Here is a 19,031-nt window from a genome sequence, read left to right as displayed (position 1 = left end):
CCTTTAGACCATCAAAGCCTCCGATGGCCGCTTTAAAAAGGTTTACACTTATTTCAGTCATGCTGGCTTATTCTGGATACATAAAACATCATCTCCAATGGTGTTCTGCAGATCTGTTAGCTGTAGCTTCACAGCCTCAGACACTGACTGTATGTAACAGATGGACATTTGTAGACCACATTTGAACAAGAGGGTGGAGTGCTAGGTGATCAGCTATTCCACAGGCACAGATACCTGCTAATTAGTGCAGTATTCTTATCTTCAACACACAAACAGTACAGAGTCTTAGAAATGTCTTCATTTTTTAATCCAAAAGCAGAATTTTCTAACATGTAATGATATATTAAATCCGACACCACTTCAGTGATGTGACAGTAAACAACGTGTAGATACAGCAGAGCATCATCTGCACAGAAGAGCACATGAAATTAAAAACACTGGCTCTATTGCATCAGGATACCAGATAAGAAGAGGAGCTCACTGCTGACTGATTGTCGCTTTTTAAATTTAAAAAATAAAAAAAATAAAAAAAATGGATTTACGGGGAGTTCAGCTTTGGTGCTTGAACCTGGTTTGTTTTTATGCAAGAAAAAGTCCTGCTTTTCTTTAGAAAATTAGAACAATATTCATTTTAAATGTTTTGTTTTATTTCCACATTTTCCCTGTTTTTTTTTTTCTCCTAAAAGTCTTGTAGACTTTGAAACTCTTGAAGGTGAGCATTAAACTTTGCCTTACAAAACAGTAGAAAAAAAAATTTGAAAAAATATTCAGAAAACCATAAACTGTAATTTCGCCAACCCTGAATCTGAGATGCACGAAGTGCTTTAAAAAAAAAACAAAAAAAACAAAAAGCCCAAAACAAACAAACAAAAACACATCAGCTTAATTTAAACGATTAAAATGAGGCTCCAAACACAAACAGTCCAAAGGGCTTTGCAGGAGGATAAAATATTTTACGTTCATATATTTACAGAGGCTCAGCACGTTGAGCAAGGCACGAACACTGACAGGTTTGATTCCCGGAGCTGCTGAGTTGCTTCACTGAACAGGACGGGTTGTTTTAGAGCAGGGGTGGGCATCTCCAGGCCTCGAGGGCCGATGTGCTGAAAGATTTAGATATCACCCTTGGTCAACACACCTGAATCACATGATTAGTTCGTTACCAAGTCTCTGGAGAACTTCAGCAAATGTTGAGGAGGTAAATATAGCCAGTTGAATCAGCTGTGTTGGCTCAAGGACACATTTAAAACCTGCAGGACACCAGCCCTCGAGGCCTGGAGTTGGCCACCTGTTTTAGAGGAACACAAAGAACTGGCGTGAAAGACTAAAGTGCAAAACATCGGGAAGGAAAATGAACAGATACAAAAGCTGCGATGCCTGTACTGAAACCCTGCCCCCAACGACACCATTATTGAGTAACAAGTGAAATCGAGACATGAACGCGTCAGGAGGTCGTTTACTGAGGTCAACGGTCAAGGGAGCAGGAGTCTCCTTTAGACACTGAGGAGGCGCCCCCTGCTGGTCACTGCTGCAGGTTTAAGGCACTACAGTGTTTTTATATTGTAATAAGGACATTTTGTCCACTGATAGTGAATAACGATATAAATCAAAGCACGTTATCTGAAGATTTCTTTGTTTTACTTTTTGAGTTTACTTTCTGTTGTACGTAGAATTTGGATTCATTGAAACAACTGATCCCAGACCCTGCAGTTCCTCTATCATCCAATAGAGGCGCCAGCAGGCTACCATGTTTTTTATATCAGTATTTAAAACATATTTTCGGGGCTAAGTCCATCTTGTATACGTCTGTGGTCTGAGTGCCAGCTGTTGAGGCTTTTGTCTTACAGAGTATGACACTCTGCAGTCTGGAACGGATCCTGACGAAGATGCAGCTAAAGGTGGAGCCGGGATTTCGTTGCACATGTACAATGGCAAAGAGCTAGTCTAGCTATTCTATGAAGGTGGAGGCACTCGCCGCCTCAGCACTGTGTCTCCTTGCTGTCGATCTGATGCTGCCTCTGCAGCCTGAACACCTTTGCCTTCTCACTGCGACTCATGTTCTCTGTCAGGTCCTCGAAGGAGCGCCGGGTTGCCCCTGCTGGACGTCCGAACGCCTCCTCAAGGGATGCCTCCTCCAGGTGGGAGTCTGAGCTGGGGTCCTCTTGGATGGTGGCCATGCGGGGGCTGTCCAGAGGAGGTGGGCTTTGGGCTGGGTCGGCGCCAGTCTGCTCGGGGCCACTGGGATGAAAGCGAAGGGGGCCGGAGGAGAACGTTGGAGATTTGAAGATCCGAACGGAGGCCGAATCCAGGCTGCTCAAGAGCTCGGCATTCTGGGAAAACAGAGAGACGTGTGTGAGAGCATGTCCGAGAATTAAATTTTAAAAACCTTCTTTACTCAGATATTTGTGCTCACGCTGGGGAACAGGAGTGACTTGGTGGTCTGCTCGTACTGCCTATCGAGTTTCCGGTCCTGAAACCAAAGAAGTGCGACAAAATTCAGACTTCAAAGGCGACCCGAACCCTCCAGCCCCCCCGCAGATGCGATCACAGATGCCACTCACCACACAGTGCACCAGGATGCTGAAAGGAACCCAGAACAGCAGCGAGAACGCCACCACTGAGCCCACAATGTTATCAGCCAGAAACTTCCAGAACGTGTTGATGTCCAGCTTATCGATGAAGTCCCACAGACGCTCCACCACGTCCTGCACCTGCTTCATGCATTTTCCCTGCAGGCACAGGAAACGGTCATCACTTCCTGTCGCCTTCAGTGTAAAAGCTCTGAATATTTAGCGATGGTCTCACCGCTCCATCGCAGAAACCCACGGTACAGGGTTTGCCCTTCCTGAGAAAAAGGAAACTGCCTGATATGTCCTGATAGGGGGTGCAGACGCCGCCGCTGCTCCGACAGCAGACTTTACAGGAAGCGTTGGTTTCTGAGAGGAACAAAGGCAGAAACAACGGCTTTAGCTGCAGCATGAAACAGACTGAAACTACCTCCAGGAGAAAAACAGAGTTTGAGAGAAGAAGCATCGCACAAGTAACTGCAGATGTGATTCTCTGCAGTCAGCTGGGTTTTTTTTTTTAAAGTTTATTTTGTTTTAAAAAAAAAAAAAAAAGAAAAAAGAAAAAGGATATTGTATTTAAATTCATACCTGCACTTTCAGACTCATGATATGAAGCATCATCGCTATTTTTTATTTTTGCAAAAGGGATCAATGCCAACGTCATTGCCATCTTAATTAAACCAAATCCTCTTCCTCCTCATCTTCTAAACTGAAGTCAATATACAGGCAGTGCAGAATTATTAGGCAAGTTGTATTTTTGAGGAATAATTTTATTATTGAACAACAACCATGTTCTCAATGAACCCAAAAAACTCATTAATATCAAAGCTGAATGTTTTTGGAAGTAGTTTTTAGTTTTAGCTATTTTAGGGGGATATCTGTGTGTGCGCAGGTGACTATTACTGTGCATAATTATTAGGCAACTTAACAAAAAACAAATATATACCCATTTCAATTATTTATTTTTACCAGTGACACCAATATAACATCTCCACATTCACAAATATACATTTCTGACATTCAAAAACAAAACAAAAACAAATCAGCGACCAATATAGCCACCTTTCTTTGCAAGGACACTCAAAAGCCTGCCATCCATGGATTCTGTCAGTGTTTTGATCTGTTCACCATCAACATTGCGTGCAGCAGCAACCACAGCCTCCCAGACACTGTTCAGAGAGGTGTACTGTTTTCCCTCCTTGTAAATCTCACATTTGATGATGGACCACAGGTTCTCAATGGGGTTCAGATCAGGTGAACAAGGTGGCCATGTCATTAGTTTTTCTTCTTTTATACCCTGTCTTGCCAGCCACGCTGTGGAGTACTTGGACGCGTGTGATGGAGCATTGTCCTGCATGAAAATCATGTTTTTCTTGAAGGATGCAGACTTCTTCCTGTACCACTGCTTGAAGAAGGTGTCTTCCAGAAACTGGCAGTAGGACTGGGAGTTGAGCTTGACTCCATCCTCAACCCGAAAAGGCCCCACAAGCTCATCTTTGACGATACCAGCCCAAACCAGTACTCCACCTCCACCTTGCTGGCGTCTGAGTCAGACTGGAGCTCTCTGCCCTTTACCAATCCAGCCACGGGCCCATCCATCTGGCCCATCAAGACTCACTCTCATTTCATCAGTCCATAAAACCTTAGAAAAACCAGTCTTGAGATATTTCTTGGCCCAGTCTTGACGTTTCAGCTTGTGTGTCTTGTTCAGTGGTGGTCGTCTTTCAGCCTTTCTTACCTTGGCCATGTCTCTGAGTATTGCACACCTTGTGCTTTTGGGCACTCCAGTGATGTTGCAGCTCTGAAATATGGCCAAACTGGTGGCAAGTGGCATCTTGGCAGCTGCACGCTTGACTTTTCTCAGTTCATGGGCAGTTATTTTGCGCCTTGGTTTTTCCACACGCTTCTTGCGACCCTGTTGACTATTTTGAATGAAACGCTTGATTGTTCGATGATCACGCTTCAGAAGCTTTGCAATTTTGAGAGTGATGCATCCCTCTGCAAGATATCTCACTATTTTTGACTTTTCTGAGCCTGTCAAGTCCTTCTTTTGACCCATTTTGCCAAAGGAAAGGATGTTGCCTAATAATTATGCACACCTGATATAGGGTGTTGATGTCATTAGACCACACCCCTTCTCATTACAGAGATGCACATCACCTAATATGCTTAATTGGTAGTAGGCTTTCGAGCCTATACAGCTTGGAGTAAGACAACATGCATGAAGAGGATGATGTGGACAAAATACTCATTTGCCTAATAATTCTGCACTCCCTGTAAACGTGCTCATTTATTCCTGATATTGGGGCTTAATGTCAGCAGGTTAGACATGTGATAATGAGCTAACTGAAAAACAACAGCTCATTATAACCAAACATTATACTAGATACTACTAGATAACGCTGAGGTAAACAGCCTTCCTGCTATCAGAGTACACTCACTACAGAGAAAACTCAGGGGTATAAACCTAAGTTTAAACTGTTTGCAAATTGAGAGCGTCGTACCGTTACAGGCGCAGGGCTGCAGCTTCAGGACGGCCTGACAGAAGGGGATACACTCTCCATTCAAACACTCGCCACTGTCCAAACACGCCGTCTTATCTGGAGCATTTTCTGGAGGAGGACACTCGCTGCTGTTTCCTGTCAACACACAACACTTTATATTACACTATCAGCGTTTCCACCTACAGCCATTTATCCAACCTCACTCTCTGCTTCTTCTGCTATTGGTTCAAAAACATTTATTTTATTAAGATAATTAGAAGAAGTTTTCATTGTGATGACTAAAATAAGACAACTACGTATTACTAAACTGAGAATTGCAAAAGATTAGAAAGGATTTAGATTCATTGAAACAACCGATCCCAGACCCTGCAGTTCCTCTATCGTCCAATAGAGGCTCCAGCAGGCTCCCATGTTACACTGTTCAACTTTACAGCAGAAATAATAATAATAGCAATAATAATAATTTAAAAAATCTGCAGTCGTCTGACGCTGTCAACTGAAAGTGTTGTGTGGTAACTGGAGCTCACCTGTGCAGTATGAGTGTCCTTTACAGGTGGCATCGATGGGCTCCTGACAGACCGCTCCTTTGGCCTCGAACCTGCACTCCCTGCAGCAGGCGCTGTTCCTGTCACTGAACACAGACAGCAGGGGTGAGCCGAGAGCACCGCTGCAAGAGAATCACCTCACCTGTCAGGTGTATCTCTGACCTGCACTGAGCATCGGCCTTCAGCCTGCAGCTGGGCGTGCAGCAGAGGTCTGAATTGATGTGCAGCAGTCCTGGGTCGCACTCCTCGCCCTGCTCCACCCGGGAGTTCCCGCATACATTGATCTTCCTCTCTTTAAAGCAGGACGGTGCTTTCAACCTGAGACGCTTCACAATGGAGCGCTTACTGCAGTCAGAGAACATCTGGAAGCACACGAGAGGCAAACACAGACTGTAATTCTGCAGAGGTTCACTGTCGCTTCAACTCATAATCAATGTGTAAAGAGGCGCTAATAAACATGCAGGTGGAACAGTGAGTTTAAAGACTGAAATCCTGGATTCAGCATTTTGCACCTTGTTGTTGACGTGGTCTCCGCTCACGGCGATGGGATACATGACATACTTCCCACCCTGGTCCTCTCGGGGGGCACACTCCGGTTTGTCCGGGTCGTGCTCTGCGCCGAAGTTATGGCCGAGTTCATGGGTTGTCACCAGGTCCGCTTCCTGTGGAGATGACGAACAATTCCTGTGTCACACACACACACTCAAACAATTCTAAAGGAGCAGGCATTAACCAATCAGAACGCCTGGTTCATTTCCACCTTGGTCAGGATGGTCTTGCCGTAGTTCTTGGTGCTGGTGAGGCCAGTGTTCAGGTAGATCACTCCCTGCTCATTTAAGGTCGAAGGACTAGCTGTGGTGGAAGGAGACAACAACGTGAGTCACACTTCCACCTCCATCTACCAGGGACTCTGGGGCGGAGCCACGGGACTCACCTTTGGAGCAGAGGCCTCCAGCGATGTCGGCTTTAGACGGGGCGACGTAGGCAAGCCCCAGAGTGCCCTCGTCAAAGTCCTGATAGGTGAAGAGATGAGCGAGGCAGACGTTGGAGGCTTTCCCCGCGATGTCCACACTGAATTGCTGCGAGAGGATGGCGAGCAGAGACCTCAGAGAGCTGACCGATCCAATGCATCCGACACACTCCACATCACAGCCTGCTCTACTCACACTAAGCTGTTTCTTTTCAAATTAAATGTCGTTTTCACAAAAAAACCTGTGTTCACAGACCTAAATCTTGAACCTGTTTCTCTAAATGTGAATATGGACACAGTTACTCGGTGGCGTGGCAGTGTCAGCTTCCTGTGGTTACCTCTAGCAGCTTCTTCACATCCCAAACGTCTCTCCCCTCCACTGGACTTCCCTTCATGTTGAAATGAGTTTTTCCGGGATCCACAGGAGTCGGATACTTCTTGATGATGATCTGATGGCAGGAACGCGGTGTCACGTTAAAAATCACAGCGTCCGAGTTTAAACACAAACAGGAAGCGGAACAGAGCATGCTCACCTGATCGATCTGGACGCCGTACCCGCTGAACCCCTCGCCCCATGATGTGTTTCTGTAGATGTCGTCGACACGGTCAATCAGCTCGATCTGAAACACATTTGGGAGGGGGCAGGGTTCAGTGTCAGTGGATGGGAGAGGCGGGGGTGATGAATGTACAGGTGGTACCGACCAGGTAGTTGAGGGTGGTGCTCTCCTCGTCGCGGCCCATGTGTTTGAAAAAGCGATGGTCGGCTACCAGCAGCAGAGGACACGAGTTCTTCTTGTGGTCGTGCACGTGACGCTTCACTCTGAACGCCGACTCTAAACAAGAAACCACCGAAACACATCAGACAATATTATTTATGCATTTGAAACTGAAAGCTCTTTTTTTATTTGTTATTATTTATAAGTGTTTGAATGTGTCAAATATTAAAATATATGTTTTTACAGTAAAATCTCTCTTCTCTTTTTTTCCCCCTACCTTAAAAATATTTTTTCAGATTTTGTATTTTTTCATTTAAAGCTCGAACTTTTCCTTCGGTTGGAATGGCGAGCTCTCTTTTGTTTAAACAGCTTTTACTTTGTGATTTTTTTTCACATTAAAAGTCTTTTTTCTGATTGACTTCCTGTTTGTGTCGCTCGCTCTGTACTCAGTTCAGATGAAGGTGTTTCACTGGGCACCTTTGTGCTGAGCAGTGACAGGAAGTTCTCGCATTCTCTGTGGTTAACGCGGTTCCTGTGTCACCTGGGCGTGGTCACTTTGGGTCAGTGTGAGCTTTACCCTCAAACAGGAAGCAGTCGCAGTGCTAAGTTCAGGTGAGGAGCTCGCTTCTCACCTTCTTCCTCCTTTTCCTCCATCACAGCTGCTTTTACGCTGTCAGGGAGCAAGTCACTGGGGTCAGAGGTCACGTAGCCGCAGACCGAAGGCTGCTGCAGGCGGCTGATGTTGCGGATGTCTTCCGAGCGATAGATTAGGAGGCGACCGCCAGAGGGCGCCGATGTGAACCTCCAAAGAGGCTGAAGAGAGCAGATGAAGGTTTAGGGACTGATCACTCAGCAGGCGTTTACTCCAAGTCTCAGATGTTTACCTCGACATTGTACTCGGCCTCATCAGTCAGGATGTGAGCGGAGAACTCGTCATCTTCGATGTGCGCCTGAACACGGGAGTTCTCCTCCCCTACAACACAAAAACTCATTAAAGGAGCAGTTACTCCATGTTAATCCTTTCAGCTAAAGGTCACCACACACATTCCACACGTGTGTTTGAAGTACTTTGGACCAGCCCGACAACATCTACAAGAAGCCTGATAAGGCCTTGTGAACCTTCTCAAGAACATCTGGGGATTTTTTTTAATTACTCTGCAAGCTTTACAAGAAACCATGAAGTAGATTTCTCAAAACTCAGAGGACCCCAAAAACCTCCACGAGAGACTCTAAAACCCTCTGAGGACACGTGAAATCCCCACATGGACTCTAAAAACCCCATAAGAACACCTAAAATCTCCATGAGACCTCTTTAATCCATTCAAGGAGCCCAAATATCCCTACAAGAAACCAAAAAAGACCTCTACAAGGACCTTAAAAGCCTCCATCAAGACGAATACAAAAAACAAAACAAAGAAAACAAACAAACAAAAAAACCACCAGAAGGACCCCAAAGACCTCCCACAAAGGCTCTGCTTAAATAGTTTACCGATGACGTGTCCAGTGAAGTAGTTGTGCCTGTTGACCGGGTAGGTCGACTCTTGGCCGTTCTCGCTGATGACCACGGCTCTGAAGTCGCTGGTGAAGAGCTCATCGTTGGTCCTCAAGTAGAGTCTGAAATGCCTGTAGACACGAGGAGGAGATGTTCAGATTTTACAAATCAAAGAAATGGCACAGAGCTGCATGGACGGACGCCGCCATCTTACCTTTGCAGGGCGCTGAAGCTGATCAGCTTCTCCACGTGCGTCTGAGTCTGGACGTCACGACGGCGGACGGAGTGCGTCTGCAGGCTGGAGAGAGGCAGCACATCAAAGTCATCCAGCATCGCTCTGAGAGACACTGCGGAGGAAACGCAGACCTGCCTGTTAGCATTGAAAATCCTGTGAAATACCTCAGCTCTACCACACGCCAACAAGTGACCAAACTCAACACATCAGTTAATAATTAACACAAATGAAATGCTGCAGACTTTATATTTAATAGAAATGTAAGTTTTTCCATCCACTTTTTCCTTTTATGAAAAAAAAAGGAAAAAGTTTGTAACGATAAACGAAGTTAAAATATTAAACTTCAGTACTCTGCACTTTTTATCATCTCATTTCCTGTCAAATGATGACATCATGATTAGAAACCAGTGACATATGCTAACATCGTTATGGCACAGCATTATTCTTGGTTTTGCTTTTTCTTTCTTAAAAGGCACAATTAACTCCCTACACTTCTCTTATTATGACTTTTTTATTTTTAAGTTCATGTATTGTGATTTTTTTATAATAGTTAAATATCTGGTCAAAATGTTAACTTTTAATCTCATTTGACTTGATTTTCCATTTAATAAACTACTATCATGATCCAGTTGAATAATCCTGCACTCAGCCATTTATTTAATTATCTGTGATTTTTATGCGAATTAAACTTTTGTTTGACATGAGCGGTCCTCCATACATTCTGCCTCAAACATGAACTTTTCCGGCGGAAAGGCGGCTCTCACAAAGGACACATTTACGATTAAATTCAGTTTTAAACACTCACTGAAGTCCTGCTCCGTCGTGTCCGGGGGGACGGCGGCCTTCGTTAAAGCGGTGAAAGCGGCTAAAAAGGCGAAAAGCAGCCACATGTTGAACCGTCGGGGCGGACTGAATGAAGACCTTCCGCCGCCCGCTTCAACGTCCTAGCATCAGATTAAACTCCAACCGCAGCTCAGACACAAATTTAAGCTTTAAAGCTCATCTCTGGACCGACCTCACTAAATCTCACCCCACTCGAGTCTTTGTTGTGTTTGGAAACGGGCAGAACAAACGCCCCCACTCACCAGGAAGTCAGAGAGCGTCCGAGTGAAGCTACCGAGAGCCGAGGAAGCAGGGCGGAAGTAGGCCCGAGGGCTTTCACAGTAAAAGCAAGGGATTTTAAGGGTACGATTAAAAAAGTATTAATTCGATTAATAATCAATACTGTTGAAAACAAACGCACGGTAGCTAATAGTAAATATTTCAATAAATTTTAATGATGGAAATCTTTTAGACTGGAGGGGGAGTGCTGTCATCTTAACTTTAAAACTAAAACAAGTTTTAAAAAAAGTTCATTTTAAAGTAATAAATATAATACAACATTTAATTAATTTAATGAAATTAACTTGATGAATAAATAACAAATAAAAGTATACTATTTAAATTTAAAATACAAATAGTAATGTATACATACAAATGTGTTTCTAATTAATAAATAATCAATTTCTTTTGTTTAGTGGGATGTCTGTGTTGTATAGCCCTCTTTGCTTTTCTTTTAATAGCAAAGCAATAATCAAACCTTCAGTTGTTTTAGAAATGTTTCACAAAGAAAAGCGTTTACCCGCACATGTTTTATTTTGAAAATCTATCAGGCGTTTGTGTTTGTTTTGTTGTAAGCTTTGCACACGAGTCCAACAAAAAGCTCGCGAAACCATTCCCGTGACAGTGATTGATAACAGCTGATCCGCCTCAGCTAGATCAATAATAAAAAATCAATCAAACCATCATTCTGTCTGTACGTATATGTGTGTGTGTGTGTGTGTGTGTGTGTGTGTGTGTGGGGGGGGGGGGGGGGGGGTCACCTTATATAAGAGAATCAGAGAGACATCTGGCATCTATTTATAACCTCTGACCTCATCAAATCCGCTTAGAAACACAGAGCACATCAGAAACTCATCATCATCATCATCTGGAGGAAGAAAAACTCTCACTAAAGTGATTTAGAAACATCCAGAAAATTAATACTTAGTATATTTATACGAGGAGATGTAAAAAAAAAAAAAAAAGTATAAAAGACACATTTATCATTTGTTATTTTAAACACATGTAACACAGTATAGCACATGTATTATTTTTACTTACAACAATATTTAAATAAAGCATTTTTATTTTATTTTACAGCTGAGTAGAAGTAGTTGAAGTATGTAATCTGGCCTGTGGTTGCAGCAGAGAGGCGTTCAGTCTCACAGAAATCATGCGCGAAGAAGAAGAGTCCCAGCGTCTCCAACCAGAGGCACGTGCGGTTGTAACAAAGTGCTGACAAAATCCAAAGTTTCGTGTTAAAGCGGCAGTTTTCTACTCAGGATGGATGACGAACACACGGTGAGTCTCCCGGTGCTCTCATAAACCGGCCGTTTCATTTTACGCAACCTACGGTGAACGCAGTTGTCAGCTAGTTTGGTCCTACCAAACTCAATTAAAAATATTAGTGTTTTAAGATGATTGGCACGACATTCAGTCTCCAACTTTAACTTCAGACATTTAACAGGTTTGTGTGACTCCGCAGCCGTTGAGTAATTAATCGGCACACATTTAATAACTGTTCTCTTCAATTAAAATCCGTTAGCGTAATATCAGCGACAGTTTATCCATAATGTTCAAAATAAACTCCTCTACCAGTACCTGTGAACTGTGTACGCTTAATGAGTTTTGATTTAAAATTTGATTTTAACTACATTGTGTGTCGAAATACTCAGAAAGTCTCAAAGAAGCCTTAAAGTTAACAAATGAAAACGCAAATAAATATTCCCGATAAACATAGACGGATTATTTTAGCAATCGTTGTTAATGACGTCTAGACTTTTGTGGGTGAAGTGTTTAGGATCTGGAGGTTTAATTGTTGACCTTCTTTCCCGTGGGCGCTGCTGTACAGTTTCACCAGCTGTTGTACATAAATTTGTTTTCAAAGGCATTTGAACGTGAACATTAGCTCTGATTTCTCCTCCGCTGTTCATTAAGAGCTGAATGCACGAATATAAGATAAGATAAGATAACCTTTATTAGTCCCACACGTGGGAAATTTGTTTTGTCACAGCAGGAAGTGGACAGTGCAAAAGTTATGAGGCAAAAATTAGAATACAATAAGAATAAATACAGTACACAACTGTACAGAATAGAATAAAATAAAATACTATATACAGTAGAATAAAATAAAATAAATATACAATAAGATAAAAATAGAATACAAATACTATATACAACTGAGTAAAAATACAACGATGACAGAAAGGATTATTGCACTTAGTATTATATAAAGTTAATAAAAACATGAAGTACGTTTTTTGTTTTGTTTTTTTAAGACTGAAAGATTAATTTATTCATTAGAATATTTACAGAAACACCTGAGCATTACCGTGTGTCTGTGTATGTGTGCGCGCGTGCAGGCCGAGTACACGGTGCCCTGTGCCCAGTGTTCAGCAGTGGACTGGGGCATTTCGGACGAGGGTCGCTTCTACTGCAGGTCCTGCCACAACGTGATCGAGGTAAAAACATCTTCGTCATTATGACCTGTACAGTGGTCTGTAACTGGAGGTTGAGGTGTCAGGGTCTCTTCAGTGCCCTTTCAGAGACACTCTTTTTACTACACAGGTGGATGAGTATGAATATGTTATGGGGATATAGGGAATTCAGAACTCCATAAACATGCTTTAAGATGCTTCTTTTAACAATATGGTGTTGGTGGTTAAGCCCACGTGTAGAGGACCTCCTTATTCTGTTGCCTAACATGTGACTGTGTCCTCAGAGGACCCGGGAGGTGGTGGACCTGTCCTTCTTAAAGTTGTCCAGCAGGGTGTCGACCATCAGAGGACCCCGCAAGAAGCAGGCCGGTCAGTGTCCGATCAGCAGCAGCATAAATCAATGATGTCATATCCTGTTTAACGTGTCTGTTTGTCTTAGAGCGTGGTCACGTGTGGATGGTCTGCGAGGGTTTCCAGTTTATCCTGAAGAACCAGGCCGATGCTCTGCTCGTGCTTGGAGTCCATCCTCAATTTAAGGTCCGTCTCCTCTCTGTTAACCACAAAGCAATCAATCAGAGGCCTAACTGGTGTTACTGTTTCAGGATGATGTGCTGTGTCCTCTGTGGAGGTGTTACCTGCAGAAAAGTCGCCAGGCCTACACCCACGACCCCGTGAGGAGCTGCAAGTTCAGAGTGGTGAGTTTTTATGGTGGTGCCTGGAAACTGCTTGTCAGCTTTATCTATCTATCTGTCTATCTGTCTATCTATCTGTCTCCTGGCAGTTTCACCTTTGTTTTTAATCCATTTTCATTTCTTTTTTGTATTTTTATTTGATTTGTGTATTTTTAATCCTTAATTTTGATTAGTTTTGTCTTTATTTTCTTATTTATTTCACTTTTTTTAAAAAATTTGTATTCTTTTTGTATATTTAATCATTTTATTTGATTTTCTATGTTTTACTTCATCTACTAAGTTTTATTTTATTTTTTTTGGTTATTGATTTCATTTGATTTATTTCATTTTTTGAGATTTAATAATTAAATCTAAATCCTCAGAGAGCTGTGGGCTCTGACTTGGAGAGCGCCAGCGAGGGGATCAGCTGCACAGATGGCGAGTCGAACCCAGCAAGCACGGCGGGCTCAAACACAGGTACGGTGCTGGAAGCGTCCTCAGTCTGACAGGAAGCTCCTGTAAAAGTTTCAGTGTCAGGTCATATGACCAGATGAGGTTTCCTGCGTTAGTTGACTGCTCGTTTAACCTCAGAGAATTCTGGTTTTTGGTCCGGCTCCTCGGACACCCTCACCTACCTGTCGGCCAGGAAGAAGCGGAGCCAGAGTCTGCTGAGCATGAAGAAGACACTGTCTCTGATCTACCTGGCTCTGGTGTGGAGCCGTGAGGCGCTGACGCTCAGCGACCTGCTCAGGTACCACTTGCACCCACCTGCACTTGCGTGGCTGAGGGGTTTTAACCAGTGTGTTTCACCTGGATGAACGTGATGTTTCGCAGGCTTGTGAATGAGGGTCACATCCCGTACTTGAACGCCTATGAGCAGCTTCCCGAGGAGATGAAAGTCACTGGGAAGGACTCCCTCATCTTTGTAGTTGAGGTGAGAAAGCCGCCATCTTGTTTATTACCTGGCCCTGGTAATGATGCGTGACTTGGCTCTCACCTGGTTTCTGTAGACGGTCCCGTCTCATCACGCCGTTCATAAAGAGGCCGAGACTCTCATTCAGTTCCTGCAGCTTCCTGCTTTTCCTCCAATCAGTCAGCAGACCCTGCTGCACCCGGCGCTGCTCAGCCTCAGATACCTGTCCGATGTCAACCTGCCCGGTAACGACTACTTCAGTGTTCTGACCGATAATGGTCTCTGCTGGAGGCGACCTTCTTTACATACAAACACTGACAGTGTACCTGTACACGCCTGTTTCCTGTCAGATGAGCTCCACCCCTGGGTCTGCAGGCTGTTGGAGCACACCGGTATGATGGATCAAACGCTCCACACATTTGACCCCCACAATCACCCCACCCTGCCACGGTATGACGTGCAAGCCGCTGCCCTCATCATCGTCACTCTGAAGCTGTTCTTTTGCCTGGACGACATGACCGAGTGGTACGTATCTTTCACGCCGTCAGACGACCTCCGGCAGGGCTCCAGGTGTGCTGACTGTGATTGGTTCTATCTTTCAGGCATCTGTCCAATGATCTTGGACGACAGAAGGACTCAGGTTGGGTTTATATTTATTAAAAAAATAACATGGCACAGATGTAAGGAGCTATTCGATAACATGATCAGTTTGAAAATCAATGGCTGACTGCACGTGTTTGTGAATGACTGTATACAGATGACGAACTATGTCTGATCTTGGAACTTTTCTGCCCTTTTGACCTTTGAGCGTGACCCCTTCTAGACGTGGCTTGTGTGCGACTCTGTCTCTGTGTGGATCCACAGGTAAGGTGTTTAACCTGAGGAGGTGGTACAAAGTGATGCAGGCCGCTCTGATTCGAGCTCAAGAGAGGAGAGACCAGAATGTCTCCAGGTAGGACATCAGCGGTATTTCCCCTGAGGTGGATCTGTGTGCAGAAATCAGATTTTAGTCCTGATTTTAAAGCGTGACGTCATTGGCGTATCTGCACACAGGAAGTTTGCAATCTGTGTGTTACGTTAAGGAATAATGGGCTCTTTTTTTTTTTTTTTTTTTTTTTTTTTTTTCTTTGTGTTTTTATGTGAATAATGTGAGTTTGACTCTGGTGTCTGACTCGGACACCTGCAGATGTGGAGACATTTGAAGCTGCTTAATAGCTGCTTGTGTTCCTTTAAAAAAAAAAAAAAAAAGATTTTTTTTTTTTTTTTTTAAACCCGTGCTTTCTGTTTTTGATGAAGAGTTCCTGATATGCTTTTTTTTTTTTTTTTTTTCTTCTCTGCAGGAAGCAGTGGAAGTCAAAGAAACAAATTTACCCAAACAAGAAAGAAAAGTGTTCGATGATTAAAAAAAAAAGTAAGAAATTTAATTGGCTGATCTTATTGTGAAAGAGAGGTGAAGTCCTGTCCTTTCCTGTATATTCATTTCTCTCTGCAAAATTAATCTGAAGCACATGAAAAAACATCCTGAGATGCGACACGCTCCCTCTGTTGTTTGTGCAGGAATTGCAGAGCAGGTCCAGCTGTGTTTCGAGAAGCTGGCTTCCTGTCCATCGGGGCTCCAGGACGTAGGACCATCGAGCTTCATATTCTGCTGGGGGGACGAGGAGGAATCAGACGGTCCCAGTCTGCACCACATGAAGCTCGACGAGGTCGTGACCCGTAGATACGACTTCCTGACTCCGCTGAACGACATGTACTGGCACCCGGCGCTCAGACGCTGCTTGTGAGTCACTCACAGCTTCAGTCTCAGGTTGAAATATCAAAATGCACAAAAATCTCAAAATGACCAAAGAGGAATATTTTCTCCAGAAACTTGCCTCAAAGAGAGAAACTTCCAAAGAGGAAAGTGAAGATTTCACACTTAAGAGTGTACTGCTGCTTGTATAGAGCAAAAATAGAAGATTGCACGACATAAACATCAGCGCTTGTAGATCGCTGGTCATCAGCAGTCAGCTTTATGAAATAATTCAGTAAAAAATTGAGATTTATAGTTTTAAACCTTGGAGAATGGCCAGTAAAGGGAGTAGTACACATCTTGGCTTGAGATCTTTTGACAAGTTGTTCTCAGAGGACAGAAGTTCTGGTGAGTCTATTTGGTCGTTTAAGGCTTTAGTCATTTTAAACTGAGCTGATGACAGAGGACTGAAAATAGCGATGCATGAACAAAGAATCTTAGTGTGAAGTGTCAGGAAGAAAAAAATTGGGTGGAGGAGGAAGTTACCTGCCAAGCGTGGTGGAGTAATGTGATGGTTAGGAGTTGTGAGCTCTATGACGTTCACTGGCTGGTTGAAGTTTCCCCCTCAGGGTGATGACAAAGCGGTGATATATGGAGATGTACTGGTGTTCTGTATGTCATGAAGGTTGGACTGATGTTGCCTCACAGACTGGACGCTGGGTTCGATCGCTTACAGAATGACGCTTCTTACCTCATGTCTGTGAAGGGTTTCGGTCATCCAAGTCATCATAGTCTAAGGAGCTTAGAAAAGCGTCTGGACTTTAAATTTCTTGGGAAGCTTCTTCAGTTCTTACTGAAGTCAAATGGCCCCGGATGTCAGTGTCTGGGAAGGATCTCAAAACTGGATTATAGATGGCAGACAGTTGGTGTCATAAGCCCCGCCCTCTGTTTAAAGATGGTTTTCACAGTAGACATAGGTCGTGTCCAAATTCATGGGCTGCATCCTCCCGAGGCCGCATTTGTAGACCGATTATGTCACAGCGACGCGCCGAAGGCTGTCCAAATTCGTAGACTCCTCCGAAAGCAGCCGACAAATGTGTCCTCCTTTTCCCGAATTTGAAGGATGGGTCGGGTGTGTCCTTCGTGGCCTACCATATCCCAGAATTCATAGCGCGGCCCAGCCAAACTCCAGTTTCCAACAATGGCGGCCGCTACTAAGTTTTAAAATTACTCGTACTAATCTTTCTGGGTCACAAAATGAACTTTTAACATATTTTCAGGCGAGAAAGTACTTATGTAAACATCAAATATTTGCTCGGTTTATCAAGATATTGCATATTTGCAAAAGTGCTTCAACGTTTTCGGAGCATCTGCTACCCACCAGCTCGATAGGAAGCCGGGAGCTCGAGGGTCACTGAAGCCGCCGAGAACAGCACAACTCCCGGCACATCATTTTCAGATCACCGCAGAGTTTCGCTACTCAGGTTAAACGTAATATATAAGTCACTTAGACAACCTAAAAATGTTATTGTTGGGCTTTTTTCAGTGTTTTATTTGTTTGTGAGTAAATCGGTTTGGCTGAGATTAAAGTTATTAGATAAAATAAAACTTTATTAATCCCCCGGGTGGGTTCCTCCGGGATCTTCACACAGCTGAATAAACGTCAAACAGAAAACTGATTAAACAGAAGTGTGAGACGGTTGAGAGTTTACGCCAGTGTCCTGTTATATTTTAGACAGCAAGGAGCAGACGGCTGAGTTTATTAAACTCCACCGAGACAGCGGTGACGCTAATCAGAAGGCTAGACCATCCAATTTCCCCAGCTGTTTACTTCCGGCCTACCCAACCTTCTGAGGACCCGGCCCACGTAGATCGTGAAGGCTGGGTCCTCAGGAGGATGCAGCCCATGAATTTGGACACGACCATAGATGGCTTTTTTTTTCCACTCCTCTTTCAAACCAGAGAAGACATTCTCTGTCCAAAATGTAGACATTTGGGGCATCCTTTCTCTTGGGGAATCAACAATTGCTCTTAGAACTGAAGATGCTTCTCAGATGAGAACGAAACGTCTTCAAGAAACTTAAAGAAGTCCAGATGCTTTTCTTTCCAAGCTCCTTCGATTCCTTCGATGCTCATTAGTGGGTTTTAAACTGATTTGCTGAATGAGATCTCCTGGAAGACCTCAAACTTGTGACTAGGCCCGACAACAAACTGATCCCACATCATAATGCCAAATTTCCCCTCATCTGTTCAAACGTTCCCATGACGATGCATTGACACTTAAATCTTGCCTCCTCCTGCAGGTGCTACAACAGTCATTACAAGGAGGTGGAGGCAACGCTGCCACGCTCCTTCATCTGGCTGCTGCAGCTTTTCGCCTTCATGTTGGACGTGAAGCCGTTTTGCCTCTATGAGGAGGTCCTGAGTGTGGAGAGGAGGATCTTTGACACCAGACTGTACAGAGGGAAGAGCAAGGCCAATGCCGGGGCTTCGGCTGAGACCGCCGGGGCTTCACCCGAGGCCCAGGCTTCACTCAACACCCGGACGTCACCAAGGAGGACCCGGACATCACCCAGGACGGCTGAGGCTTCAGTCGGGACCCGGGCTTCACACAGGAAACGGCAGCGAAGTAGGAAGAGCTGAGAATTTGCAGCATCTGTGGGACATTTGGCTGTTTCTGCTACCTCCGTGTTTTTGTTTAAACCAAAGACATTTTTAATAAACCTAAAAGGGCTGCTCTTGTCTTTGATTAATTGCATTAAAACAGATTTTTCTGTCAATAGGAAGAAAATTTGATCAGAGCGTTTCCTAAAAAGGAGAGAGATCTCTCTAAAGGAGGAAAAGATTTGTAGTTTGAACAACAGGATCTGATGGAGAGTTGCAGCATTGGGTTGGGAATGGTATCTGCAGGCGGGGAGCACGCAGTACCTGGAAGACTAATGGATGTGTGGCATGTGATGAGGGTGTAGTTCTGCATGTGTGTGGATGGAGCTGGAAGAGCTTTTAAATTGTGTAGATTTAAAGTTGTTAAACTTGCTGTCCTGAATATTTGAGCAGACTGTGTGACTCTCCAGGGGACTGCCCTGTGTGCCATGGATGAACAGGAGTGCTGCACTGACTAAGAGTGACCAGCAGGAGGTGATGTTCAATCACACTAATGGAGAGCAG

At 44.0% G+C, this 19,031-nt stretch overlaps 2 protein-coding genes across 3 annotated transcripts; one reads left to right on the top strand and one right to left on the bottom strand.

The window, feature by feature from the left end:
• Positions 1-517: 517 nt before the first annotated feature.
• On the bottom strand, positions 518-10,283 carry adam17b (ADAM metallopeptidase domain 17b). Of its 2 annotated transcripts, XM_086265272.1 has the most exons (18): positions 9,835-10,276; positions 9,009-9,141; positions 8,792-8,925; positions 8,187-8,275; positions 7,935-8,115; positions 7,289-7,419; positions 7,120-7,206; positions 6,925-7,035; positions 6,551-6,695; positions 6,377-6,468; positions 6,129-6,278; positions 5,779-5,978; positions 5,599-5,702; positions 5,072-5,206; positions 2,806-2,936; positions 2,562-2,729; positions 2,414-2,470; positions 518-2,330 (listed from the first exon to the last, which is right to left on the bottom strand). In XM_086265272.1, exons 1-18 carry the CDS (start codon positions 9,917-9,919, stop codon positions 1,980-1,982), a joined length of 2,484 nt encoding a protein of 827 aa, XP_086121398.1. In that variant the 5' UTR covers positions 9,920-10,276; the 3' UTR covers positions 518-1,979. The 2 variants fall into 2 exon arrangements, with proteins under 2 accessions (XP_086121398.1, XP_086121397.1); XM_086265271.1 differs by having other exon boundaries at positions 6,925-7,206; positions 9,835-10,283.
• A 929-nt stretch (positions 10,284-11,212) lies between these two features.
• On the top strand, positions 11,213-18,598 carry taf1b (TATA box binding protein (Tbp)-associated factor, RNA polymerase I, B). Its single transcript, XM_086265274.1, has 15 exons — positions 11,213-11,411; positions 12,473-12,571; positions 12,832-12,916; positions 12,987-13,084; positions 13,150-13,242; positions 13,602-13,695; positions 13,810-13,969; positions 14,053-14,152; positions 14,229-14,376; positions 14,482-14,656; positions 14,734-14,771; positions 14,996-15,083; positions 15,472-15,542; positions 15,689-15,911; positions 18,167-18,598. The coding sequence occupies exons 1-15, from the start codon at positions 11,394-11,396 to the stop codon at positions 18,504-18,506; spliced, it is 1,830 nt and encodes a 609-aa protein (XP_086121400.1). The 5' UTR covers positions 11,213-11,393; the 3' UTR covers positions 18,507-18,598.
• The last annotated feature ends 433 nt before the right edge of the window (positions 18,599-19,031 follow it).

The sequence above is a fragment of the Aulonocara sp. 'chitande type north' Nkhata Bay genome, linkage group LG15 (genome assembly GCF_057382095.1).
Source record: "Aulonocara sp. 'chitande type north' Nkhata Bay isolate Kocher_YH1m ecotype deep benthic linkage group LG15, A_spYH_male_GT1.1, whole genome shotgun sequence".
Classification (NCBI taxonomy): Eukaryota; Metazoa; Chordata; class Actinopteri; order Cichliformes; family Cichlidae; genus Aulonocara; species Aulonocara sp. 'chitande type north' Nkhata Bay.
Note: the sequence above shows the minus strand (reverse complement) of the source record. Positions and strands in the feature narration are given on the sequence as shown.

Coding starts and splice junctions, on each gene's coding strand:
- adam17b (XM_086265271.1), bottom strand. CDS start 9,919: ATGTGGCTGCTTTTCGCCTTTTTAGCCGCTTTCACCGCTTTAACGAAG. Junction 6,696..6,924: donor ATGTGAAGAAGCTGCTAGAG/GTAACCACAGGA, acceptor ATCCTCTCGCAG/CAATTCAGTGTGGACATCGC. Junction 2,331..2,413: donor AGTCACTCCTGTTCCCCAGC/GTGAGCACAAAT, acceptor CTGTTTTCCCAG/AATGCCGAGCTCTTGAGCAG.
- taf1b (XM_086265274.1), top strand. Junction 13,243..13,601: donor GGAGCTGCAAGTTCAGAGTG/GTGAGTTTTTAT, acceptor CTAAATCCTCAG/AGAGCTGTGGGCTCTGACTT. Junction 14,657..14,733: donor CTGGACGACATGACCGAGTG/GTACGTATCTTT, acceptor TCTATCTTTCAG/GCATCTGTCCAATGATCTTG.